Source organism: Corvus cornix, chromosome 11, assembly GCF_000738735.6.
Source record: "Corvus cornix cornix isolate S_Up_H32 chromosome 11, ASM73873v5, whole genome shotgun sequence".
In the NCBI taxonomy this organism is placed as follows: domain Eukaryota; kingdom Metazoa; phylum Chordata; class Aves; order Passeriformes; family Corvidae; genus Corvus; species Corvus cornix.
The window spans coordinates 6,423,026-6,449,217 of NC_046341.1; the positions used below are offsets into that span (position 1 = coordinate 6,423,026).

General features: G+C 56.1%; 1 protein-coding gene across 8 annotated transcripts; it reads left to right on the forward strand.

Moving 5' to 3' along the window:
* Positions 1–1,906: 1,906 nt before the first annotated feature.
* KIFC3 (kinesin family member C3) lies at positions 1,907–25,168 on the forward strand. 8 transcript variants are annotated; one of them, XM_039558370.1, is made up of 22 exons: positions 1,907–2,671; positions 10,125–10,239; positions 11,855–12,000; positions 13,156–13,309; positions 15,383–15,579; positions 17,737–17,802; positions 18,277–18,420; positions 18,506–18,745; positions 18,955–19,128; positions 19,258–19,405; positions 19,492–19,622; positions 19,716–19,827; positions 19,962–20,143; positions 20,223–20,327; positions 20,542–20,672; positions 21,255–21,378; positions 21,823–21,952; positions 22,064–22,293; positions 22,963–23,097; positions 23,441–23,549; positions 23,796–23,824; positions 24,020–25,168. In XM_039558370.1, the coding sequence occupies exons 1-21, from the start codon at positions 2,435–2,437 to the stop codon at positions 23,798–23,800; spliced, it is 3,015 nt and encodes a 1,004-aa protein (XP_039414304.1). In that variant the 5' UTR covers positions 1,907–2,434; the 3' UTR covers positions 23,801–23,824; positions 24,020–25,168. The 8 variants fall into 8 exon arrangements, with proteins under 8 accessions (XP_039414304.1, XP_039414303.1, XP_039414309.1 ...); XM_039558369.1 differs by lacking the exon at positions 23,796–23,824; XM_039558375.1 differs by lacking the exons at positions 1,907–2,671; positions 23,796–23,824 and adding an exon at positions 5,423–5,549.
* The last annotated feature ends 1,024 nt before the right edge of the window (positions 25,169–26,192 follow it).

Consider the following 26,192-nt stretch of genomic DNA (forward strand, 5'->3'; position numbering starts at 1 on the left):
GATGCCCACAACTGTGCTTATTAGCAGCAGCTTAGGCTGAGCTCAGACTCCATGATGATTTCCTTTCTCATTCTTTCCTCATTTACCTGTTCTGGTTTTGGGATGAAACTTGCCCTCTTTGGTTCATGCCCTGGGGTGAATGTCTAAGGGAGATCTGTGCAATACCAGCGAGCTGGGTTTGAGTCATCTGAAGAATTGAAGCCTAGGAACCTATGTTCTTTCATGCAGTTTCCCCCGCTTTTAGAAGTCACTTGATGCACGAGAAGAGCTGTAAGTCGAACCCTTAAAGCCTCAAAACTGTTTTCTTGGGTAAATTGGAAGGAATTTGAGAAGAAATGTAAACAAGAGGAGAAGTGAGATAAATCAGGTTGTGGGGGTGCCAGGGGGCACCCCTGCCAGCTCTGGGCTGTGACATCCTGGGGACAACCAGCATGGCCCAAATTGCTTCACACTTTTGTTTTGTTTGCTTCACACATCATGTTTGCAGATGCTCATTTTGCAAACCTGAGCTCACTGGGATGGCCACTGCTCCATTCCCAAGTTTCTCTGCCAGAAGTGGTGGGGAGGGCTGGCTCTGCCTCCCACAGTGGGACCGCTGCTGTGGGGCTGTGTGAGCATCCAGGGTGTCCTGGAGCCTCCCATGTGTCTCCCCATGGATGATCCCAGCGTGAGCATCACGTGGATGGTCCGAAATTGCTCCATGGGGAGCATCACATGAGCTGCCCCATGATGCTCTGCCTCAGCAATACCCAGAGGAATGAAGACCAGCCAGACCAGTTACTCACTCTAGATAAGAGGCTCTTTTGTGCTGCAGAAATACCAATATCACGTGCAAATCCCTCCGCTGCCAAGGTTACTGGCCACCGCCAGAGCCGGCGAGGCGAGAGGGGGCTGTGGCATTGACAGGGCTTCTGCTCTTCCCTTCACAGGGGGAAACTCCATAAAACCTGCCCTCTGCCCCAAAAAGGAGGGGAGGTGGCTGCAGGGAGCCCTATCCACACCTGGCATCGCCATGCTCAGAGCTTGTTGCCGACAGGGGCCCTGCTCTGCCACTGGGCATTGGGCTCTGGGTTTTATAAATTCCTCACTAATAGCCCGAGATATTACTAAAAAAAAAAGAGAAAATGGTGCTGCGGCTTGGGTGGGCAGAGATCAGCTATGCCCCATTTCCTGTTTTTCTGGCATTAGGAACAGCTTGACCTCTTGGCACTCTTGCTTTTTGCACTAATGCTCTTCTCATTAAAGTGCTTTCCTGAACACTAATTAGGGCGGTTTTCCTTTTGTAAATTAGCCTGATACGATCTGTGTGTCTTGGCAGACACCCTTAGAGCAGGAACCCAGGGCTTTGCGTTTGATCGCTGTTTATTTTGCAAATCTCCCCAGTTTCAATGTTCTTAACTGCCTTCTAGAAAATGCTGGCAGGTGGAGATTAATGGGAGGGAAATGGAGCTTTCCAGCTGGCCTGCCTTGAGAAACAGGAGAGTTTTTGGTGCTACAGGGGCCTTCCAGTTGCTGTGGGTTAATGGGGTGCTGTGGGCACCCCATTAACAGAAACTCCTTCCCATCCCATCTCAGCATCCTTGCGTGGTGTGCAATGGAGGAGCAGAGCTGCAAGGAGAGGCACTGCCTGAACCAACCTTTTAACAGATGATAGAAAAAAGAAAATCAAATGAACACATTAATTTTCTGCAATTAAAGCACTTCTTGTGACCATAGGAAATGCTCAGACCCAAGCAACCCCAAACCCATCTAAAACTGGATGTCTGTGGGCAGAGGGAAGTCCACCTGTCTGCCACTGCCCCTAAATCAGCAGTGTCAGCAATCTGCTGGGGACCAATGGTGCTCAGGACAGGACGGGCTTTAATCAGCTCTCACTTTCTTAATGCACTGGCAGATGGGAGTGGAGGGGACAGTGCTGTCTCCATCTCTGGCCAGGGATGGGACAGAGCCACAAGAGGTTTGCATAGGCTGAGAAATACGGTGGTGAAGGCAGCGCTGGTGCAGGCAGCCATCCTCTGCCTTGGCTTGCTGGGGAGGCTGGCAGCGAGTGGAGCATCCCTGGGGAGTCCTACCACCCTGTCTCTGCACCAGCACTGGGACCCTTCTGGGACCAGGCACCGTCAGGGACCGTCTTTACAGCATTTACTGGTCCATGATAAGGGAAGAAGAGAACTGCAGGGGGGCTTCACTCAGGGACCCCTGAGGCTGGGACAGAGTCGACAAAGCCCTTGGAAAAAAGGCAACGATTTTTCAGTGCTGGCGTGCCAGCCCTGGGGCACCACGTGTGGAAAAGCAGGGTGAAGGATCCCACCCCAGAGAGCTGCTGCCAGCATCGGCCAGCCTGCCTCACCCCCGGTGTCCGAGAGAGGCTTGAGGAGGGGTTCCCATGGACCATATCCAGAGCTCAGCGCCCCTTCCTGGGCTGTGTTGAGCCATGCACACTCTGTGGGTGCTGGCAGGATTGTTGGTGCAGGGCTGGAGCAAGGGGAGCAGCAGGAGGAGTGGGATGCAGGCTGCAGAGAGCATCCCTGCCCACCATGAGGAGTGTGAGCACCGCAGCCTCAAGGGCTGCTTCTGCAGACCCGTGGGCACCGTGAGGAGACTCGCCTGTGGAGGAGGATGCTTCCAGAAAAAGTGCCCAGGACCAGGGTTGGCCTGGATGGGTCCACAGGTGAGAGCAGTGGCAGGGGCTGGGGGCAAGCAGGGCATAGTCTGTGTCGAGCTCGAAGGTCGAGGATTAAAACCAGCAGAATGCCTTTGGATTGGAGTTGTTTTCATGAGACATTCCCGGATGTTTGCACACAGGCTCTGTGTTTATTTTGCTATTGTTTCCTTGGGGGTTAATTCAGCAGCACATTTTGTCTGATGGGCTGAAGGTGAAGATAACTGAATAGAGGTGCCTGAGCCCTGGAGTGCCCTGGCCATGCCTTGGCCCCACCTCGTATCATTTCCTTCTCCATCTCATCCTTATGGTTTCACCTGACACCTCTCTTGGATCTGCAAATAGATGTGAAAGCCCAGGAAGGTTTACATGAAGTTCCCAGCAAGCTGGCAGTTATTCCATGTCAGTCTGCTTAAACCCTGCCTGCGCTGCCAGCTTTTCCTTAATGTCTCCTTGTTTTTCCAGTTGTGAGTGATTGCTGAAGGGATCTCCTGGCAGAGAAGACTTGGGTTCACCCTTCACATCCCGTTGACCTCTAAGGCACATGCATGAAAATCTGGGTGTGGGTCTGCTCCTCTCCATAAAGAGAAATTAAGTCTGCTCACGCGGCGCCGGGCGCAGGCGGCAGAGCTGAAGTGTGTGGCTGTTTAATATTCATTGGGCGTAGATGTAAAACTTTTCTGTTCTAAAATAGTCTTGCACAGCACTGCGCTGCTCCTTTTTCCCTAAACCTTAGCAGGAGGCTGGAATTCAATGTTTCTTTTGCTTGTCTCCCCAACTTCCCCTGGCTCAGCCAGGAAGCAGAAGACCCTTACTGGGTGTAAAGCCTGCTTTGAGGACAGATCCTGGCACTGTGTTTGCAGTTTGTAATTCTATAGTCTGCTGCAAGAGAATCTTTGAAGCATCAGCACAGGAACAAGAAATTTTGCTTTTGTTTTGAAACAGGATGAGTTTCTGTGGTAGTTGTGCATCTATTTTTGTGTTAACAGGAAAACGCAGTTTTTCCTGTAAAATTTTGGCAGGTAGATTCATGGATCTCTTTGGTGACTCACTCTTAACTGAGTGCAGTTTTCTTCACAATCTCAATTGCACCTTAGAATTAAAAAAAAAAAAGATAATTTGGTCCCAGTTGGGTCCATAATGATGAAATCACCATGAAATATGCTCCAGTATGTTAAACTAGAAAGACCTCAGCCTTTTTTCTTGGTGAGTGGGAAGCTGTGATAATATGGGGCGGGCTGGAATGCTCCAGCTCAGTGCAGATAGCAGTGGGGAAGAGATCACCCAGCAGTGCGTGGAGGCAGTGGGAGCATCCCCACAGTGCCAGGGAAATGGGGATTGGATGCAAATGGGCACCTGGGCACGGCTGGGCACAGGCTGTGGTGAAGGATCTCTGCTGATGCCCCGCCGCTGTGGGGCTCTGAGCGGGGCGGTGTGAGCACTGGGATATCCATTACACACGGCGGGTGTCAGTGATCCACGGCAGGATAACGTTTCCATCCCCCTGGTGTCAAAGCTGCAGAGCAGCATTGGTCCAGCATCCCACACACACCAGCCCTGAGGCGTGGGGGGACAGGTGGAGCAGCTGGACCGTGCCTGCTGAGCATTCCTAGGGCACGTAGAGGTGACACGGAGTGAGCCAAGGGCCTGAGGGGCCAGCGTGCTGTACCCGTGCCAGGATGGACTCTCAGTGGGATTTTGCAGACAGCTGGATATCAAGCAGCCAAAGCCAGTTAGCAGGAAAGCTGCTTAATTCCATCGGTGAATATCCCACCTCATTTGCATATCCATCCCTTTGTTGGGTGCAGCTCTCGCAATGCAGCCAGGATGCAGCTGAGCCCATCACTCATCACGGTGTTTTCCTTCGCATGGGTGCATTTGCTTTATGACCACAGGGATATTTCCCTCTTCCCTGCAGAGGCTCTCACTGATTTACCTCTGCCCATGGCTAAATCAGCTGGATGCTATTAGTGAGCCCTGTATTCCTCCAGCCCCTGCCCCAGCATAGCACAGACACTTACCACAGCCCCAAAACTCTATTGCCTAAATTATTCAGAATTACTGCTTTTGCTTCGTTTCCTCTCCAAAGTCGAGCACACTTTGGAGGGCACTAAAAATAAATGGGTTTGCTGAGAACTGAATCTATTTCTTAAAGAGATGGCTCCCCTCCTTTCTGCCTGTGCAGAGGGAAGCCTGTCTTTGCACACCCTGTCACCAGTGTCATCCAGCCAGGGTAACAGGCTCAGTGGCACTGTGGGGGTTGGCTTCAAGGAGAAAATGAGCACCAGAAGTAGTAAAATTCTGAAAAGATCCCAATTGCCCACCTGCAGCTTCAATCTTCAGACACTTCTTTAGTTAAAAAGAACTGCAGAAAGCACCCAAGGTCCCAAGCAGAGGGTCCCAAGGATGCCCTGTAAGTATTAGCTGGGAGAGTGCTGGTGGGCTCCTTCCAGGCTAGGAGGTCCAGGATCTCCTCCTGGGATGCAGCCATCTTTCCGGTACAGCCAGAATTTTTATTTGCTGGACGAAAAGGCCTGGATGGAATTCACTTGGTGTCAAGCTGCCCCCTCTCTGGGTCCGCTCCAACCAGCACGGGCATCCCCCAGTCAGCAGGGAGGGTTTAGCCTCAGCCAGGACACCTCGTGCTTATTCTTAGCCTTGTTTCTAAGAAGTGCTTTATAAGCAGAAGCCTGTGTTGATTAATGCCATGAAACATTAATGACTTGGGAGGTGAGCTGCAGTCCTCCCACAGAGCAGCTCCCCAGTCCCCAGCAGCCAGAGAGGCACAAGATGAGCCCGGCGCTGTTTTGCTTAGGGGAGGCAGAGGCATTAAAGCCAAACCAGAGTTGTACCTGAAGCCAGCTGAAAAATATGACAAAGATAAAAGGTAGGTAAAAGGGAGAAGGAGGCTGAGGTTTGCTTAGATGGTGTGCACTGAAGTCTGAAATAAGAAATTTGGAAGGGTGGAAGAGACCCACTCAATGGCTGCTACATCTCACATGGGACTGCCCTGGCTGCCTGCACAGCAGAGGTTTTGTCTACCTGAATGCAGCAGGTTGAAAAAGGTGTTGTTTTTGCCATTTGCTTGATATAGAGGAGATTTGCACGGGGGACACAGGCAGAGCTGAGCCAGGCATGCAGCAGCTCCCAGCCAGAGCAGCCAGAACCTCGGCTGTGGACTGGCTCTGGGCTGCCCTGGGCTGCCCAAACCCAGCCTAACTGTTTCGAGGGGCTTGGCCAAGGTGCTGAGCTGCAGAAACACCACCAGCAGCTGAAGCAGCATCCCCGTGTGTTGGATTTTGGCAGGCGTCCTTGAAACACCCCTGCCCAGCTCCTGCTCTCCACCCAGTTCCACACAACTCTATCTCAAGGATCAGAGCCTCAGGGTTGAATTAATGCAGCTAGGGAACTTTAAAATGAGTATTAAATTTCTCAGGAGCATGTTAAGACTTAATTAAAACTCCTGTCGTATGAAATGGCAATGTAGGAATGTAGGAATGTAGGAATGCAGGGGGCTCGTTCCTGCTTTGCAAAAGTATTTCATGTAGGCTTGGCAAACCATGCCTCAGCAAAGCTGAGAAATCCCCTCACCTCCTCAAGGAGGAGCAAAATTAGAATAATGAGCTGGTTTATAATTAATTGTGCTCTGGGGACACGTTCTCACGCTGTCTGGTACTTCTGGTGGGAATTTTCTACAGGGAGCATCCCAACATACAATAGGTTTCCGGTATCAGGTGTGCTCCCGCCTGCATTCCTAGACCAGGTTATCAGGTTGCTCGAAGGGAGAGTAGGAGGAGTTACATTTTTTCTGGCATTTGGGGAATTTTTTAGCTGTCTTACAGATGTAGGTTAAATATTTGCTTAGGGCAGAACAAACACCCAATACAAAGGGCCCCACTCGGTGATGTGTTTCGATCACTGGAGCTTCCCTTCATCCAAGTAAAAGGCGAATTAACCTGCCTGACTTCACAGCACTACAGCAGCGATGCTTTTCAGCTACGGCACAGGCTAAAAGCAGAGCTAAACCCGTGCCAGGGTCACTGTCTCCTGGCAGTGTGCCCCGTGGCGGGCTGGTGCTGTCCACGCGGGGCAGATGTTTTAGCACTGATGGTCATCGACGTATCGAGCCTTCCCGCTACCTGCTGGGCGCTGGCAGGAGGTGCTGCTGGCGGCGAGCCCCGCTCCTCGCTGCTGTTCCTCTGCCTGCCTGCAAAGCGGCATTTCTAAAAATACCTCCAGCAATGTCGTCAGCCGATGCTCGCTCAGGTCACGGAGACATGACAGACAAGAAAAGGAGGATGGGAGCATCGCTGGGGGACCAGGCTGGGATTATCCCAGCCAGCGGAGGTGAATCCCTGCAGAGAGGGGGTACGAGCAGGGTACCTGCTGCCTGCACAGGCTGCCATGTGTCCCCACTGCCCGCAGGCCCCCCAGACTGTCCCGCAGCAAGTAGGCATCCCCTGGGATCCACAGTGCTCCCTTGAGCCAAACAGCATTGCAGTGCAGGGAAAGGGAGCTGGCACCTGGCCAGCTGCGTGCATCCAGGGTAATCCCACTTCTGGAACCCTGGAGAGCCTGTTCCTGGTGTGCTGGGGCTGCCAGAGAGCCACGCTGTCCTTGCCAAAAACAGGCCAGCAGCTGGGAGGGGTGGGTTTTGTAATGCTCACAGGTGACTATTTGAATAGGGCTGTTGGCACAGAATCCTTCCTGCTTCTCAGATTTTGATCCATGCTTATTCATTGAGTTATTCTTCTAAATTGGAGAATTCACGCATGTGCCTGCTTAATGTGGACTTACTTGATGTAATTGATACAACTTATGTGCTTTGCATAATTGCAATACCATTAAAAACCTGAAGCATTCAAAAGCCAGGAAATTACTTACCAGTTAAAGTAATTTACATAAACATTTATTTTACTCTTTACAGCTCATAAATGAAGTCAGCGATGATATGGCTTTACAGTTGCTATCGGAAAGGGGAAAGTAACTTTATGTATGTCAATATTATCCCCAAGCCAGCCTCAGGAGCTGCACAGATAATGGGGTACTGATGCAAATTAGACACTGCTTAGGGCCTCTGTGGGTAAATGTATGTACATATGGATGTCTGTCTATAGGCACACACGCCTATATCTATCCATGCCAGGATCCATGCTGGGAATGCCAATAAACCTCCGATGAAGGGAAGGGGAGGCTGGGAGGGTTTCACTGGCTGCAGCGGAATGGCAGATGCAGTGCAGGGCTGGAGAGTGCTGCCAGGCCAGGATGGCATTGGCTTCTCAGGGGCAAGTTTCTGTGCCATGGGGACATGGAGGTGACCCTTCACAGACCCCTTGCTGTGGGGTGGCTAGAGCAGCTTGTCCTCCCACATCAGTGACTCTCTATTACCCCTCACCCATGTGGCTGGCTCATGACAGAGGATGGAGTAGTGTTTCCTGGGGAGTCTCTGAGAATGTCCAAGAGGGACATGCCAGGATGAAAGGACAAGGCTGAATCCTGCTCCTAACCTGGCCAGGAGTGAGCAAAAGGCTGGGACTGAGTGCAGCAAAATCAGAGGTGGTCTGAGGTCTGAGGGGAGCACATTGCAGGGCTGGCATCAAACCCTTCTTTCCAAAGGGACAGCCACTCCTGCATCCCCAAACCCACGTGGGACACAGGTCAGCCTGCCATCAGGCATGCGGATGTGAGCCATCAGCACAGGGCACCCGCTGCCACCACCAAGGATGCCAAGTTCAGCTTTGTTATGGGAAATATCCGGTACTGCCAGTTCATTACCATGAACAAGTCATGAGTGACTTGTGTCACCCAAACCAGCCATTACCGTGAGGGTTGTGTGTGCAATACAGGGAGGCAGATACAAATCACACCCTAAAAAGATGTATATATTATATCTAAAGCAGGATTTTCTGTTGCCTTTCTGACAGCAGGGCCTTTGTAGTGGTCTTGGCATATCAGGCTGTTTTCTCCACACCTCTGGGTTAGAAACAGGTTGTTTTCCATGTGAAATCTGTGTCCCTGGGCCCGGTGAGCCCGGGGTGCCAATTGGCATTGCTGCCAGCAGATGCACCAGTGTTTGGGAGCAGCGGGGATGTGGCAGAGTGTGAGGAGGGCATAGTTTGGGTAGACAGGTCCTCGGTGTGTGGGTCATCAGCACCACTGTCCCCGTGGTCCCCCAGGGTCACCATGATGAGTGATGCCAGGAGGGGTGCACATGTGGGATGGTTACACTGGAACTCCCTGAAGAGCACCGGGGTTGGGGTGGGAATGACAGAGACACACCGGGAGTACCCGGGACACACCGGGAGCCCCCAGGGCTATGCCAAGTGAGGGTCAGGAGAGCGCGGTGGGGGCGGCCCGCCCTGGGAAGGGCACGGGCAACACCGGGGCACCCCTGTGCTCCCAGGGCTCTGGCCAGAGGGGCCAGGGGTGTCCCGGGGACGCCCCGGGAGCTTTCCACAGTCGGCCCGGTGCCGCCCCTCCGGAGCCCCGTGCCCCTGGAGCCGCCGCCGCTGCCCGGTGCGGGAAGGGGGGCCCCTCCTCCGCCGCCCGTCGGGGGTTTCACGGGTTTCCGTGGCAACGAGCGCGGGGTGGAGCTCGGCGCTTCCGTTACCGAAGTGCCCGGGAGGGCGGGGACGGGCCGGGGCCGGTGCCGGGTGCCCCGCTGCTGCCGCCGCCCCGCGCCCGGTAAGTGGCCCCGCGGGGCGGCACCGGCGGCGCGGGGGAGCCGGGCAGGACCGGGGCTCCCTTTGTCTACGGGCTGGGAGCGCTGTCACGGAGCGCCCGGGGCGCGGCGAGAGCGCGGCTCCCCGTTAGCCTGCGGCGGGCGGTGCCAGCGGCACCGGGACCAGCACCGGGGGTGCGCGGAGCGGGGGCTGCGCCTCCTGCTCGCTGGGACCGGCACCGGCACCGCCCCGCTGAGGGTCCCGCCCGCCCGGAGCCGCTGGCTGGGAGAACGAGGGACCCTAGGGCGGGCAGGAGGGCGGCTCCGCGCCCCTTCCCCGCCGAAGCGGCCCCGGTGAGGTGCGGCGAGTGCGGTGCGGTGTGTGCGGAGCGGAGCGGGCGGTGCCGAGCGGAGCGGAGCGCTGTGTGCGGAGCGGTGCAGTGCAGGGCATTGTGTGCGGTGAGATGCGGTGGGTGCGGTGCCGCCCGGGTGCAGGGCTGCCCGTGGTCCCGGAGTTCCTAACTCCCTAAGTCAGCCCCAGCCCGAGGTTAGGAGGGGCCTGGAGAGGCTTCAGGAATGAGTAAATTAATTGCAGACACGGTTTATGTCACATCCGCCGGGAGCACGGAGGGAGCCCGAGGCTGTCGCCTTTTCGGGAGCATTAAACGGGATTGATGCAACTTCCTGCGGGTTTCGGGAGTCGGAGCCGGTGTTACCGTCGTGGTTTGCCCCAGAACGTCCCGCCGGGATTTACAGCTGGACAATGAGACCGGCTGAGATGTCTGTTGCGCTTCTCTGCAGAGGTGCTGCTGTACTCGGGACCCCCGTGCCATGATCACATCCCGCACCGCCTGGGATCTGGGATCCGGGCCCTCCGCCGGAGCCGCCTGGAAGACGAAGGACCTTGCCCCGGCCGGTGAGTACAGCACGATGGCTTGTCCTTGCCCCTTGGGGCTCAGCCTGCCGCGCTCACGCCCTGCTCACTGGGGAAGGAGAGGCTGGGAACAGGCCAGCCTGCATTTTTCACATTTCTTTCCGGATGAAGGTCAAGATTTGAGAAACGGGGACGCAGAAGCAGGCACAAAGCTCTGGGTAGCCAGCTGGTGAGAAGAGAAGGCTGCCTCCATCTCCCTCCTGGCCCTTCCGAGGGGGAAACTTAGGGAGATAGGTTAAAATTTAACATGTGAGAAAGAAAACAGAACGATCTGCATAGCAGGGCAAATGCAGGGCCTTTGCCTCTTCCCAGCCTTTGGAAGGGCTCCCTGGTGCAGGGACCCCATGGGTGAGTTTAGTCGGAGTTTTCCTCTATGGAGGCTGAGCTGCTCTGCAGGCAGGCGGGGAGCTGCTTGCCCCAACCTGCAGCCGCTTCTTGGGAAACAGCCCTTCCCACCTCCCTCACCAATGGTGCCGGATGGGTTTTGACAAAGGGGGAGGCTGAACCCCCCTATTTGGACGTTTTTTTCTCTTGGTTTCAGCATTTGCCATCCCTCTGAGCTGGCAGCCGCTTCTCTGGGCATGGCTTCTTCTCTGGCGCTCTAGCCAGTCCAGCCAAATGCTGGTTGGCATTAAAGCCTCCAAAACCAAGTTTTTTCAGCGCTTCCTCTCCCCAGCAGCTGCCACGGCCTGTGCTGGGATGGGGAACTCATCTGTTATCCAGGCATTTGCCAGAGCTTTGGAAATGCTCAATTTTCACGGTGTGCGCAAAATGTTATGGATAATTAGAGGCTGGGAAGAAGTCCAGAGTGGTGGACTAACTTCATCAGGACACATCTCCCTCCAAACATTGCTTCCACCTCTGGTTCAACTTCCTCTGGATGGTTTTAGGGGAAAAAGGCTGCATTATTGAGGTTTGATTTGTGAGTGATTGACTTTTTCCCTGCCAGCTGGAGAAGAGATTTGGCCACCTGTGATGGTGGCAGTGCTTGTGGCAGACAGGTGGGGGTGGGCACAGGGTCCCCGAGCAGTGGGATGTAGCCCTCGCCAGCTGCTTTTCCTGTAACAGAGGAGGACACAGCCATGAGAGAAGGCTCTTTGAGTTGCTGTTTTCCTTCTGTGCGGCTCAGCAGGACAGGGAAGTGCTGCCCTGGCTGCTTTCAGGTTTGGCTGCCTGACAAATGAAGGAAATATTTGGGGGCAGCGGAGGGAGGTGACGCTGTCAGGGTCCGTCCGTCTGGTTTCGGTGATGCAAGCTGGCTTTGGCAGCTCTTCTGAGATAGGATCGCAGGAAGTGGAGCAGCTTGGCAAGGGGTAGAGCTGGGATATCCCTGGTGGGGGGACAGATCTGGTCCTGCAGAGGCCAGATGGATGCTACACCCTGAATTCTCATTACTAGTCATTGTCAACCGCCCCCTGGAGGACTAATTTTTCTAATTAACATAATTAACATTTTTAATACAAGTCATGCACTGTCTCTGCCACACCGGTGCAGTGGCGGCAGCAGGGAGGAGGAGGTGGGTTTGCTGAGCTAGCCAAAGGCTGTGTCCGTCCTGGGCTCCCAGGTGGATCCAGGGATGCTCTTTGCTCCATCTCAGGCCGTGGGCAGGACAGGCTCGGCACTGCGAGCGGAGCAGGCACTTCTCCCCAGGTTCCTCTGCTGCCGGCACTGCTTCACCATAAAATCCTCAGCGTGAGCTGGCTGGACACTGCAAACCCCCGTGGGCTCTGCCGGGCTCTCCAGGTGAGGAGCGTCGAGCCAGCCATGGCTTGTGTAGGGAGGGCAGTTTTGGGGTGGTGGGGAGAATGCCCCACACCTATCTGGGCCATCCAGGTGGGAGCCAACTGGTTCCCTCCATCACCACAACCAGTTTCTGCCTGGACCCCAGCAGTGCCTGCCTTGAGCAGAGCTGCCACCTGGGAGGGGAGGGAAAAGCATCTCTGGGGAGTCAAAGGCATCAAAAAAGGGGAACAGTGTTCATAACAGGATAGCATTTTCTGGGTCACTTATGGGTCATGTTGGCAGGAGAACTCAAGGCAGAAGTGTGATAAGAAAATGCAGTGCCATGAGGTGGTGTTTGCCTGTGGGATGGAGGAGAAGGAGGTGGAAGGGTGCCATGGCCAGGGACAGTGTCGGGACACCATGTACTGCTGTGGCTGCCACTAGTTCATTCCAGGCTTCAGGCAAATCATTCAAATTCCCCTTCTTTGAAAAGAAGGAAAACACCTTCTTATCACACACCAGCCTCGATGAATTCCCTTCGGCAAAACCCTCCTGGAGTCTCAGATGTAGAGGCACCGCAGACACGCGGCTTCTCCAGGAGGATGCTGCCGCCTCCTTCCAAATTACTCTCAAATTACTGGCGTGTACCAAGTATTTGCCCCTCTGCTGGGGTGAGGTTTCCTCAGCATCACTGGCCCGTGGGGTGATGCCACAGGCTCTGAGATAAGCTTTAAGAAAGAAAAGGCATTCTTGAGCAGAATGAGCTTGGCCAATCATCACGTTTTATAGCAGCCTTATGAAAGCTCCTTTGAGATTTCTTTTGATTTTTTTGGAGCTGGGTTCCATCCCAGAGGGCATGAGCCATGCCTGCAAGTCAGAGTCTCTTTCTTTTTAAGGCCATAGAGAGAAAAATAGGAAATATTCAGTATAACTGCATGGCCAAACTGAGGGAAATTGTTTATGGGGAGAACTGAAAACATAAGTTCATTGTGGCAGCTTCCCAACACAGAACACCCTTGGTGGGGGCGTTTCCCCAGGCTCCACTGTTCTGTCTTCTGCACTTCCCGCCCTGCTCACTCCTCCTGGCCAGCCCGGTGAAGTGCCAGCTGCTGGCACCGTGTCCAGCACAGTGTGGGCAGTCACTGTCTCAGCTCTCTGACCTGTTTCTCCTCACAGACACAGGCCCTGCGGGACAGGACGTGCAAGCGGCGGGAGGAGACCCAGCACCGTGCCCCGACACCGGCCACGGAGGAGCCTCCTGCATCCCCCCGTGAGCCAGCGGCTGCCACAGCGGTGCAGGCAGCCTCCACCATGAACCTGGAGAAAGCAGGTAAGGAGAGAGCAGGGATGCAGTGTTGAGCGCTCAGGAGGAGGGATGGGATGCAACGAGGGCTTGGTACCTGCCAGTGGGTATCGAGGAAACCTCTCCTCTATTGGGGTGCAGATAGATGTGTGGCTGTGCTCACTGCGGGGAGCAGGTCACAGAAGAAATCCAACACCAGCCAGCTGCTGGCTGGTGACAGGGACCGATGAATTATTGAGCTGGATGAACAGAGCAGGTGAGCTCCGGTGAACCCACTGCTGTTTCCTCCTTCTTAAGGAAAATGTAACGTGTGTGGAAACGCTTGCAGCATGCGTGGCTGTGCCAGGGTGGAGAAATCCCATGGTTTCCTGTCTTTCTCCGTCAGGATTGAATTGTGTGAGCTTGTCAGGGCACATCTCGGGAGCTGCTCCTGGCGTGGTCCCCAGCTGCATCCCAGAGCAGCTCCCAGTGCAGAGTGGTGGCTGGGAAGGGGCAGGGATGCAGGAGAGGGGGGGTCTGCATGGCAATGGTAACAGGGCAGAGCCGAGGAGCAGGTATCTTTCCAGATGGCTTTCAGAGCATTTTGGAAAGCAGGAGGGTCACTGTGCCCTGCCTGCCACACTCAGACCATGCACCACCACCAGCACATCTGCCCAGGGGGAGATGTAACACAGGGCATCTCCTCTCCCATGGATGCTGCTGCAGGAGGAAGGTGCTGGAGTGTGGAGGAAGGCATGATCTGTGGGGGATTTTCCTGCCTGGCAGTTTGACCTGCAGCTGAGTGTTGCGGCTCTGAACCTGGCTCTGCCTTGGATCCCAGTCCAGGATTAGTGTGAATGTGTGCAGACATGTAGTGTGTCCACAGGAGCCTGGTGCTTCCTGTAATTTTGTCTTATCCCTGCACACGCCCCAAGGGGCGAAAGCTGGAATTCCTGTCAACTTTGGACATTTCAGGGTGGATTTTTTGTGTGTTGATTTTAAAGAGAAGACCACAGTCCCCTGCCTGAGCAGCCAGCACCTGACAGTGCTCTTTTTGGGGTATCCAGCCCATGTCAGGAAGACAAAACCTGATGATCACTTCCGCAACCACTGCTGGCTAAGTCCCATGGCGTGCTATCAGCAGCAGAGCTGTGGTTTGGTCCCAGCATTTCACCTTTGCACGTTCTGCTGCCTCCTTAACTCCATTTAAAGGTATAAAATCTGATTCACAGACAAAAAAGTCTCTCTTTTTGCATTCAGGACGTTTCCCATGAAGCAGGTGGCATCTTCCTGCAGGCAGCATGGTGATTCCCAGCACCAGCTCCTGCCTGTGAAACCTCAGGTTTCTGGTGGCAGCAGATGAAATCCACAGCAGGCAGGGAAGGGCGCCGGGCAGCCGGGATCCTGACCGTCAGTTCTCCCGCTGCAGTGCCTCATCCCCACATTGGGAATGAGTCACACCAGCTCATTGCTTCTTGGGAACTACCAGGTCATTTGGTAGGCTCTGATGTACGGCCAGGTTGGCTTCTGTCAGCACTGGTGGCTCTATTAACATGCAGAAAGTGATGTTTAAAATAATACTAGGAAGGTTAGAAAGCTGAACACACAAGGATTAGGCAATATGGCCATTCATGGGCTGTATAATTTTAATTTTGCTTCCATTATGTTTGTGTGTAGTGACGCAGACTTTAATGACATGATCACACACTGCTTTTCCACCGGCTCATTCAGAAGAAAGGATGCCGGTGTGAATCAGCGCCGTGCTCAGGGCGGTTGTTATCTGAGTGAGGCAGCAGCATCTCGGCGTGTGGTGGGGCTGGGTCACAGTGCAGCGGTGTGGGCAGGTGCTGGGTGTTGTGGCCTGGGATGCTCTGCTGGCATCAGCAGATCCCTTTGGCTCCCACCCAGCTGGACCCCCACCGTTAGCTGGGCCTGCTCTGGTCAGCACCTTGGCACTTGGGACGCACCTCTGACACGTCACTGCACTCTCTGGGACTTGTGCAAGTCCAGTTTCCTGCGTTCCCATCTCCAGCTCAGCCCCTGGGGCTACCCATGGCTGGCATTCTGCTCCCCAGCAAGGTGGCCGTGTCCTGACCAGCTCCATCTTTGCTCGTGCTGCAGGAGGGAGGCTCTGCGGTGGGAAACGCGCCAGCCTGCCCACGGCCCGGCCCTTCCCCATGATCCAGGAGGTGATGGCCTCCATGGCACATCTGCAGAAGGAGAAGCTGCGGCTGCAGGAGGAGCTGCTGGAGCTGCAGGAGAAGCTCACTGCCCAGGAGAACAACGAGCTCTCCCTCTCTCTCCAGCTGCAAGGCCAGGTATGATGGGGACAGGGTGACACAAGGGGGTCTGTCAGGCTCTTCAGCCTCAGGCTGTGGCTTGGCTGGAGCACTGTGGCACGCAGTTAGTGATGGCTGCACTTGTAAGGAGTGTAGGATCTCCATCGCAGAGCATCTTCTTCGCTGGCTGTTCTTTGGCTTTGGCTGTGCCTCCCTTGGGATGCTTGTGGTCCCGAGTGACACCACAATAGTGCTGACAAGGGTGTGTGGCTCTGTGGACATGACATGGCCAGGAGGGCTTTGGGCATCAGGATGCAGCCCTGCACCAGTCATCCATCCACCCAGCACAGGACAGCTGCTGCAGGATCAGCTTGTTAGACCGACCTACCAGTTTAATTCTAGTGACTTTCAGCAGGTGGAAAGTGAATGTCAAGGCACAGAATTGTCTGATGAAGGGACAGGATTTGGCCACTGTGACACTCCTCCCCAAAACCATCTCCTGCACTGATGCAGGCACATCCTCAGCACGAGTACTTGGGTCGTCCCAGGGACATGGAAATTTTGGCTGCTTGTAAAGGGATTTGCATGTGGCTGTTGTGGAAGCTGTTACAGTCAGGTTCTGCTTGTTCCACGGGTGTCAAAAAGGAGGAGGTAGTTGTCCTCATTTGGTTGGCATGCTCTGCATGACACAAGTGTGAGTGCAGCAGGATCTGGCCCCACGCTGGCCAGTTCGGCAGCAAGCGCAGCCAACACCGGCTGGAGTGAAGAGCTGGCCCAAACTTCCAAAGCTTTGGGATGGCCGGGCCATGGCTCGAGCCAGATCCGGCTGCCAAGGAGTTCCTGTCACGTCCAGAGAACAGGATGCAGCTGGAGATGCCCAAGCAGGTAGGCGATGGAGGAACATTGATGTTTTTGGGCGCCACGGCAGAGGGAATGGTGGGCAGGCTCCAGCGTGTGCGCTGATTGATTGGGCTGGCGGCTTTCCTGGAACAAGCCATGACTCTTTTCTTCTTAGTACCTCCCCTCCCTTAAAAATACTTATAAAAATAGCTTAATAATCTCCCTCAGTGGATATGGAAATGGGGTTTTCCCACTCAAGCACTCGGTGCTCGCTCGGCCCCCAGCCAGAGCGGGGGAGACTGCTGTGGAAGGAGGGAGATCCCAATCCCGGCTGGGAGCAGCCACCTTCCCCCACCTGCAGCTGCGGAGCTCCAGCCGTGCTCCAGCTCCCGGCCGTGCCAAGCACAGGGCACACAGAGGGGCTGCCCGCCCTGCTGCCATCTCTGCAAGGGTGTGGCTGAATAATTTACCAGATTAATTACAGCCTCATGTCAGCACATCTGCATTGGTTATTAATCAGCAGTTCCTAAATTATGGTCCACAGAGGGCCGTGCTTGCTGGTTATTGAGATGGGGCAATATCCAGGCGTGTCCCAGAGAGGGGTTTGGTGGCTTTCTGGAGCGGGGAAACTGGGAGCTGGGCTGGGATCTGGGGGTGGTCAAGCATGGTGGTCAAGCAAGGGACAGAGCAGGTGGGCAAACCCCACTAAAACACAGCCCGCGAGACTGCTGGCTGCACCAAGCACTCACTGCTGCTGTTTATTCCAATAACTGCAGATTTTGGGAGAGCCTTACTGGTCTCTGCACAAAAAAAGGTTGAGGATTTCTGAAATCCACCTGGTTTTGCAGGGAGGGCAGCCTGGTCCCTTGGGCTGGGCAGATGCCCAGGTGGAGGTTGATGGAGAGCATCCTCCTGTGGGACTCAGACGCGTGGTCTTCTTGAAGAGCTCTTGCTTCCTCTTTGTACCAAGATAACTTTCCTAGAAAGAAAAATAAAGAAGGTAGAGCAAAGCTGTGTTGTGAGGACAGAACAAGGCACTTCTGGCTCTTCAAACACAGTTATGGATAGGTTTGTTTTTTCCCTTCTCCAAAGATGATGCTATTTTTTTTTTAATAATGGTTTCTGCTAGTGCTCAACATGGACAAATTATACCCATGGTTGAACAAGGTCAAAGCAAAGCTTTCATTAACTCTCATTTTAATCAACTCGTGTGAATCAGGCGCTCAGAGCCAGGTGGAAAATTAAAGCATAACAAAAGTGTGAGCCAGACTGGACGTTGGTGGCTGGGGCGGCACCGCGGGGTCTCCTCCGAGAGCTGCTGAGGTGCCTCCTGGTTAACCCAGTCTCTGTTGACAGGTGGAAACTCTGAAGGAAAAGCTCCTGGAGCAGGCACAGGAGATCAGCCGGCTGCGCTCGGAGCTGGTGAGCTGCCACTGGGATGGGACTGAGCCGCCCTGCCCCTGAGGGACGCTGGAGCTCTGGGTCCCTGAGGAGGAAGAGGGAACACGGGATGGGCGGAGATGGATTAAACCTCCCCGGGGTCACAGTTTGGACCGCGCAAGCCAAGCGACACTGAGGGACAAAAGTGTGGGATTTTCTGTCCAATGCAATGTCGCACTGATGACCTGGGGGCTGTCACCCTGCGGTGGGAAGTGAAAGCCCCTCTGTGGGTTGGGGCTCCGTGGGGGCAGCAGGAGGCTCCTCAGTGCAGCAGGCTGAGTGATTCCCAGTGGAGCAGGCAGATTGATGGGCACCTGGAGCTTTGAATGAAATTACAGAGAATAGCACACGGAGGGCTCCTCCATACCGCGGGCTGGGGGATCCATGAGGGCAGCAAGCCGGGGCTCCCCGAGTGCATGGAGATTCCATGTCCTCTCCCATTCGCTCCCGGCGCAGGGTGGCACGGATGCGGAGAAGCACCGGGACCTGCTGGCGGCTGAGAACGAGCGCCTGCGGCAGGAGATGAAGGCATGCGAGGGGGAGCTGCGGGAGCTGCGGCGGCAGCAGCAGGCACCGTGCCGCGACTGCCCCCACCTGCAGGTGAGTCGCCGGTGGTGGCGGTGGTGCTGGCAGGGTGATGGGCACCTGTGGGTGACATGGCCGTGTCTGTCCTGTCCTTTGCCAGGAGAACGCCGGGCTGCAGGAGCAGCTGTCCCAGCTGCAGCGGGAGGCAGAGGAGACGCGGGCCAAGTTGGTGGAGCTGGACCTGGAGGTGCAGCAGAAGACGAACCGCTTGGCCGAAGTGGAGCTGCGGCTCAAGGACTCCCTGGCTGAGAGAGCCGAGGAGGAGGAGCGGCTCAGCCGGCGGCTGCGGGACAGCCAGGAGACCATCGCCAGCCTCAAGTCCCAGCCTCAGCAGATAAAGGTGGGCACCACAGGACTCTCCATTTTTCCTGGTTGGGCTGGGTGCCTTACAGTGCCCTGCAAGTGCAACCTGTCTCTCTGCCCTGAGCACATCAGCACAGCACCATGATTTCCTAAATTATCCTCCCTTGGGCCAGCATCAGCTCCATCCCAGGCCCCTCAGGTGCTGTTTCCCCAGTACACCCGATCTGTGGGTGCTTTCCCCTGCAGTACATCATCAAGACGGTGGAGGTGGAGTCAACCAAGGCAAAACAAGCTCTGTGCGAGACCCAGTCCCGAAACCAGTACCTGCAGGAGCAGGTGGGGATGCAGAAGCAGGTGCTGAAGGAGATGGAACAGCAGCTGCAGAGCTCCCAGAAGACAGAGGCTCAGCTCCGAGCTCAGGTCTGAGTGCGACAGGTGTAAATCAGAATTCACCCTACATTCTCTGCCTGCCTGGTGCTTGCCAGGTGCCACAGTGTGGCAGCAGGTGGGCACTGACTCAGAGTCACCCCCCACTTGCTCCTCTCCCAGATCATGATGTACGAGGCTGAGCTGGAGCGAGCCCATGGGCAGATGCTGGAGGAGATGCAGGCGATGGAGGAGGAGAAGAACCGCGCCATTGAAGAGGCATTTTCCCGCGCCCAGGTGGAGATGAAGGCTGTGCACGAGAACCTGGCAGGTGAGGAGGGTTCAGGGGACTCTCAGGGTTGCCTGACTGATGTTAGGGTGTCATCATCTGCCCCCCACCCTGCCTTGTGACTGCAGGCGTCCGGACCAACCTGCTGACGCTGCAGCCGGCACTGCGCACCCTCACCCACGACTACAACAGCCTGAAGCGTCAGGTGCGCGACTTCCCCCTGCTTCTCCAGGAGACCCTGCGCAGCGCCAGGGCTGAGGTGAGCCCTCCCAGGACCACCACCCAGCACCCCTCCATGCAGGGTGGAGGTGCTACAGAGGGTCACTGAGCCACTGGTCTCCACTGCCCCCAGATCAGCCAGGCCATCGAGGAGGTGCACAGCACCAACCGGGAGCTGCTGCGCAAGTACCGGCGGGAGCTGCAGCTCCGCAAGAAGTGTCACAATGAGCTGGTCCGGCTGAAAGGTGTGCGGGGTGTGGTGTCCCTGAGGTGGGACAGGAGGGACAGGGGAGCATCCCCATAACGTGGTTGGGTTGGCTGCGGGATGCTTCAGCCCACCTCGTGTTTGATGGCTGAGTCTCTGCTTCTCCCCTCCAAGGAAACATCCGTGTTTTTGGGCGAGTCCGCCCCATCACAAAAGAGGACGGTGAGGGCCCCGAGGCAGCCAATGCTGTGACCTTCGATGCTGACGATGATGCTGTCCTGCACCTCCTGCACAAAGGGAAGCAGGTGTCCTTTGAGCTGGATAAGGTCTTCCCCCCACAAGCGTCCCAGGAGGAGGTGGGTGCTGCCATTCACACTGCTGGTATGAGGGGGGGAGGCAGCCACCTTCTCCTCACTCTCTCCTGTCCTCCCCCAGGTGTTTCAGGAGGTTCAAGCCCTGGTCACCTCCTGCATTGATGGCTACAATGTCTGCATCTTTGCCTATGGGCAGACAGGGGCAGGAAAAACCTACACGATGGAAGTGAGTTTGCTTGGCTTTTCTTCTCAGCTTCCCACCCTGCAGTGCCCAGTCTTGGCACTCAGGCTGGTGACCAGCTCAGACCCAGTGTGCTGAGCCGGTGTGATGGTCACTGCTGCTCCACAACAGCACCCTGGGCTTTGCTTCTGCTCAGAAAAAATACAGAATAAAATGCAAGAGGGTGTTTTTTATCCCATTTCTCACCCCAATCCATCAGGGGACGGCTGCAAACCCAGGGATCAACCAGCGGGCCCTGCAGCTCCTCTTCTCCGAGGTGCGGAGCAAAGCAGCTGACTGGGACTATGCCATCACTGTCAGCGCTGCCGAGATCTACAACGAGGCGCTCAGGTACGGGGAGGGGGAAGAAACTTTTCTGGACATCACCCTGTGCTGCTCTCCCCCACATCCCTCCACCCCTGCCTAGGCCTCACAACTTGTCCCAGGGCCCTGAGCGCTGCATTTGGCCCTGCAAGGATTTATTTTTAATTTATTTTGGTGCACACTGCCCTTCCCATGAGCTGCATCATTTACACAGGCTCCCAGCTGCACCATCACTCCCACTCCCTGGCCCTGATGCAGTGGTGGGGGCGTCCCCCTCTCCCCCCTTCCCCTGCCCACGGACACTATATTTAGGAAGTTGTAACTGGGAGCTGAAAGCATGAGAAATATTTTCCTCCCTAGTCCAGCCACAGGAGGGGAGGGGCCTGGGAGCACATCCATGAGAATAACTGGGAACAGGGATGGGAGCGTGGTCTGAGTTGGGTGAGAGGAGGCACATGAGAGCCAAGAGAGTTAAGGTCTATAAATAAGATGTGCAGCTCCCCGGGAAGAGACGGCTGCTCTGGCAGTGTTGGCACATAGCCCTGACACGCGGAATGGATGCCAGCACGCCCCTGGGATGGGAATGATAACGGGTGCCCCTTTGCCCAGGGACTTGCTGGGGAAGGAGCCACAGGAGAAGCTGGAGATCAAGCTGTGCCCTGATGGCAGCGGGCAGCTCTACGTGCCCGGGCTCACTGAGTTCAGAGTGCAGAGCGTGGAGGACATCAACAAGGTCTGGGGAGATGGGGGGTGGCAGGCACAGGAGGGTAGCAGGCACAGGAGGGTGGCAGCAGGGTTGCAGTGAACTGAGGAGGGGTCTTTGGTGTGTGACTCCTGGATTTGGGAGCATTTCTGAAGCACTGGCAAGCAACAGGGACCAAAATAGATCCCTGGGTGTGATGTGACAGTCACTGTCCCATGGAGTGAGCCACAGGGGGTTAAAAATAAAAGCGTGGGGCCCAGACAGTTCCTGAGGGATTAGTGGGATGCGGCTGTCACCGCAGTGCCCTGCCTGTCACCCCTGCCTCTGGTGCATCACCCAGGCTGAGACCTGACAGCGGTCATCACCCTGATGGGCCAGGCAGCCCATGCTCAGGTTCATCCCTGGATCACAGGGGATTTGTGGTGGGACTGGGGCAGGTTGGCCTCACCCCCCCAACTCCCTGGACTCCCCCAGGTCTTCGAGTTTGGCCATGTCAAACGAGTGACAGAGTGCACCAACCTGAATGAGCACAGCTCTCGCTCCCACGCCCTCCTCATCGTCACCGTCCGTGGCCTCGACCGCAGCACGGGGCTCCGCACCACAGGTGGGTGTCACACGGCAAACCCCTCACCGGGGCACCTGGGCTGCGGCATCCCAGGGGTGTGTGAGGCTGGGTGCTGATGCCAGCGGTGGGGTTTTGGCTGTGTGTCCTCAGGGAAGCTGAACCTGGTGGACCTGGCGGGGTCGGAGCGGGTCGGGCGGTCGGGCGCGGAGGGCAGCCGGCTCCGCGAGGCGCAGCACATCAACAAGTCCCTGTCGGCGCTGGGCGATGTCATTTACGCCCTGCGCTCCCGGCAGGGCCACGTGCCCTTCCGCAACTCCAAGCTGACCTACCTGCTGCAGGACTCACTCAGCGGCGACAGCAAGACCCTCATGATGGTGCAGGTAGGGGCTGGGCACCCAGTGCCTGTCAGTATCCCCACAGCCAGGCAATGTGGTTTCTGGGTCCCTTCTTGCCCCAGTGCTGGGGCAGGTGGGAGGGATGCTGGAGGCAGGAGCTGGGCTGGAGTTGAGGGACGGGGCTTGCCCATGGGGCATCATCCAGTCTGCAATTGTGGTGCCACAGGCAGCTCTCTCTCTGTCTCTGCACCCCAGACGAGGCCAAGGGATGGGGAATTGACTCGGAGGTCCATGATCCTGCCCTCCCTGCCTGCACATGGATGCTGTCCCTATGGGCACAATCTCTTCGTATATTGTCATCTCCCCATCCCCTCTTTTTCTGGGAGGATTTTAAGCTCTGGCAGCTTCTCCACCCCTGCCTTGTGATCCCCCACTCCCAGCTGCTGGCACCCACACCGAGCCCCCGTGGGGGCTGCCTGAGCCCCTGCACCTGCCACAGCTATTCCAGGCTGCTCCTCGCACTGGGGCAGTTGGTGACAGGGAATCCAGCTGGCTCAGACACTGGCCCAGGCGTGGATGGATGGGGCTAGCCTGGGAGGGGCAGGTTAATAATAGCATCTCACCGGCCAGCAGCAGCAGGTTGCCTGGGGGGAGCCCTTGGGGTGCACAGGCAGCTGCCAGGGTGACTTTGTGCCTGCTCCTCCCTGACCACAGGTCTCCCCTGCTGAGAAGAACACCAGTGAGACGCTGTGCTCCCTGAAGTTTGCCGAGAGGGTTCGCTCTGTGGAGCTGGGTCCTGTCTCCCGCAAGGCTGAGCTGGGCTCATGGCCCAGCCAGGAGCACCTGGAGGTACCCAAGTGGCTGCTAGTGCCCTTCCTCTCCACCCTCACCCCAGGGATCACCCCTGTTTTGCCCCCACACGTGGTCCCCAGAGCTGTTGGATGTTCCCCTAGAGCCACCTCCATTGGGCACCATCACCTGGTGGGATGCAGGTTGTTTCCAAACTGCAGTGTCCAGCCAATGCTGCCACCTTGGCTGTTCCAAGCCATTTTGCAGCAGTCCCATGGTAGCCCCTGAGAAATTTGGACACCACTACTCAGGCATGCACTGTCTGCCTGTGCATCCATCCCCATTTCTTCCCTCTGGGCCCTGGCATGGGCTGATCCTGGGGCTGTGTCCCCTCTCCTCCCAGGGTGACTCGCCGGGTTCTGCAGCACCACCTGGCCGGGGGCCACGCATCCCCAGCCCGGGGCAGCTCTCCAGTCGCTCTGCCTCCATCCGCAGGAAGCTCCACACCTCAGGTGGGTGGTGGGACACCTTGAGAGCCCAGACAGGGTCCTTCCATCCCAGGAGGCTCCAGCCACCAGCCCGTGGCAAAGCCTGCAGGGGAGAGTGAGCAGATTTGTAGTCAGCTCATTAACTAATGGCTAATTAGCCATGGCTAGCACTTCCCCAAGAGTGCCCTGGTTCGAAGGCACTGCTGATGGCTCAGGGGGCAAGGGGAGGGCAATGTCACCAGGCTGAACCTCTCTCCCCTTCGATTTCAGCCTGACTTAGGGGCAGCCGTGGCTGCCAGGTGAGTGCCTGTGGCTGGCGCTGGTGGAGGGCTCTGCTTCGCCCTGCTTCCCAGGCAGGGCAGGGCTGCTGGGCTGTGCAGGGACGCTGCTGGGGATGCTTGTGGTACCAGCTCCTGCTACACTGCCACCAGACGGGGCTGGGGCACTGGTGGCTGTGCCCCTGCCTGCTGTAATCCATGCATGTCTCCCCCCAGGGAAGCTGAGGCCAGTGCCCCTGTGACGAGTGCCAGCCACTGCATCAAACCCACTGCAGGACCCAGCCCCTCACAGTGACACTGAGACGGCTGCTGGAAGACAGGAAGGCTTTGGTGCTGTTCCCTTGGCCACCAGGACCCGTGACCAGAGGGTGATGGCACCTCTCACCATGAGCAGCATGGGGTCAGGGTCTCCCAGCAGCCAGCCCTGCCTCTCAGGGTGGGGGACAGTGGTGCTGGGCAGAGCTCTGCCCCCTCAGATGCTCAGCTCTGTGAGTTTATTTTTGCTGGACAGATGTTTTTAGCCACAGCAAGGAGCTGCTGGTTGCTCCCTCCATCTCTCCAGCTTTGCTTTTACAATGAGATCTGGCTGGAAGGGGTGTGCAGAGCCAGACCAGCCCCTGGCCCTGCCTCTGCTACTGCCACAGGGCCAGCCTGGCCACAGCTCCTGCAAGACTCTGTCTGGGCAGCTGCCCGATGTCGTTCAGAGCAGCGCTTCCTCCACGTTAAGCCACAAAAACTCCCAGCAGCTCTTTTCCCTGTCAGTTTCTCAAGCCCTGTTGTTGCATGAAGGCCCCCGGTGCTGTGCATGAGCCGAGCTGCCATTCCTCGTGGTGCCAGTGCTGCCAGGGCCCCATGCTGTCTGCCTGTGGTACACAGCACCAGGGGGGATGGAGCAGTCTTGAATGAAGCTACTGTAAAGTTATTTACCAGTTGTCTTGTCAAGAGAGATCACAGTGTGGTCGAGATGAAAGTGTTTCAAATATTTATACCTGTTTACATGGTCTTGGAATGGAAAACTAGTGGAAAACAAAAAGACCCCTAAACCTCCAGCCCAAAAGCCTCTTGGCTTATGTATGGGGATGGTGGTTGGCAGGGGCATGGGAGGAGATGGGACTGCCCTTGGACCTATCAACACCCACCTGTGGGTACATTTCCTCCTGCTCGAAATCCCTGCTGGAGGCACTGATGGCTCTTTCCACCACAGCCCTCTCCTCTCGCACTTCCATGGCGGATTCTATTTAAAAACAAAAAAGGGAAAAATAAATTCAGCCTTTTGTAAGATTAGATGTTTCTATGTATTTTAATAATTAAAAAATATCCTGTTTTGTAACAAAACTTATTTTAAATAAACTGTTAAAGCCAGTCCTCCTGCGCTGCTGTTCTTGAACCCTGCTTGAGGTGGGGTGGGTGCTTCTTCCATCCTCCCAGCATCTCCCATAGGGCTGGAAAAGCCCATAATACCCTTGCAGCTGTCCCCGGGGCCAGCCTAGCAGCACGGTCCCCACCCCATTTTGCAGCTATCAGGCTTCTGCAATTGGCGGGAGAGCAGTGGTTAAACCCAAAGTGAGTCCCAATGCTCCCATGTCCTGCTCCACCTTGTCCTGCTCCACCTCCCATTCCAACAATAGGCTGGTGCCTGGCAGAGCCTTTTCACACCTCATGGGGGGCCAGGCATGGGATTATCACCAGATGAGGCAGGAAGCAGCTGCAGAGCAGGAGGACACACACCCTGTGAGTCTCCTGGTGCTCGAAGCAGGCAGCACTCACTGTCAGTCCTGCCTGTGGCTCAGTGCCAGGGCCTCTTGCTGCACAAGCCACCTTCGGAGCCACCTCCTCCAGAGCCGCGGAGCTGGGAAGGCACTCCCCTTTGTTCCCAAAACTTGACTGGTTGAAGCATCAGCAATGTGGGGACTGGCTTTAGCTTTCCTGATAGCCCCACTTCACCTCCCCAGAACAGCCTTCCAAACGCATTCCCTGGCTTAGGAGCTCAGAGGCAGCAGGTAGGCAGCACTGCCACTCCAGCCGGATCCGCTCAAGAGCTGTGGGAGGGAGATCTGTGTGCAGCCAGGGACCAGGATGAGCCCTAAATGATGACGCTGCTCCTTGGGCTGGGAACGACCCAGCAGAGTGAAACCGCCCCCGGGATTTCCACGAGCCACTTGGCAAGTGCTGGCTCTCCTGTTGCTCACCACAGCCTCCCAGCAGGATGGGTGAGAATGGTCAGCTTCCCCTGGGACAGGCAGGGAATAGAGCCCTGCTTTTCCTGGGCACTCCCAGCCAGGAGCCACACCAAGGTGAAGAGGACTTCCAAGAGATTCAGGCATTTAACACAACTTTAAAAAAAATTACAAATATTTTAATAAAATTCATTATAAGTTACAGATTCCTG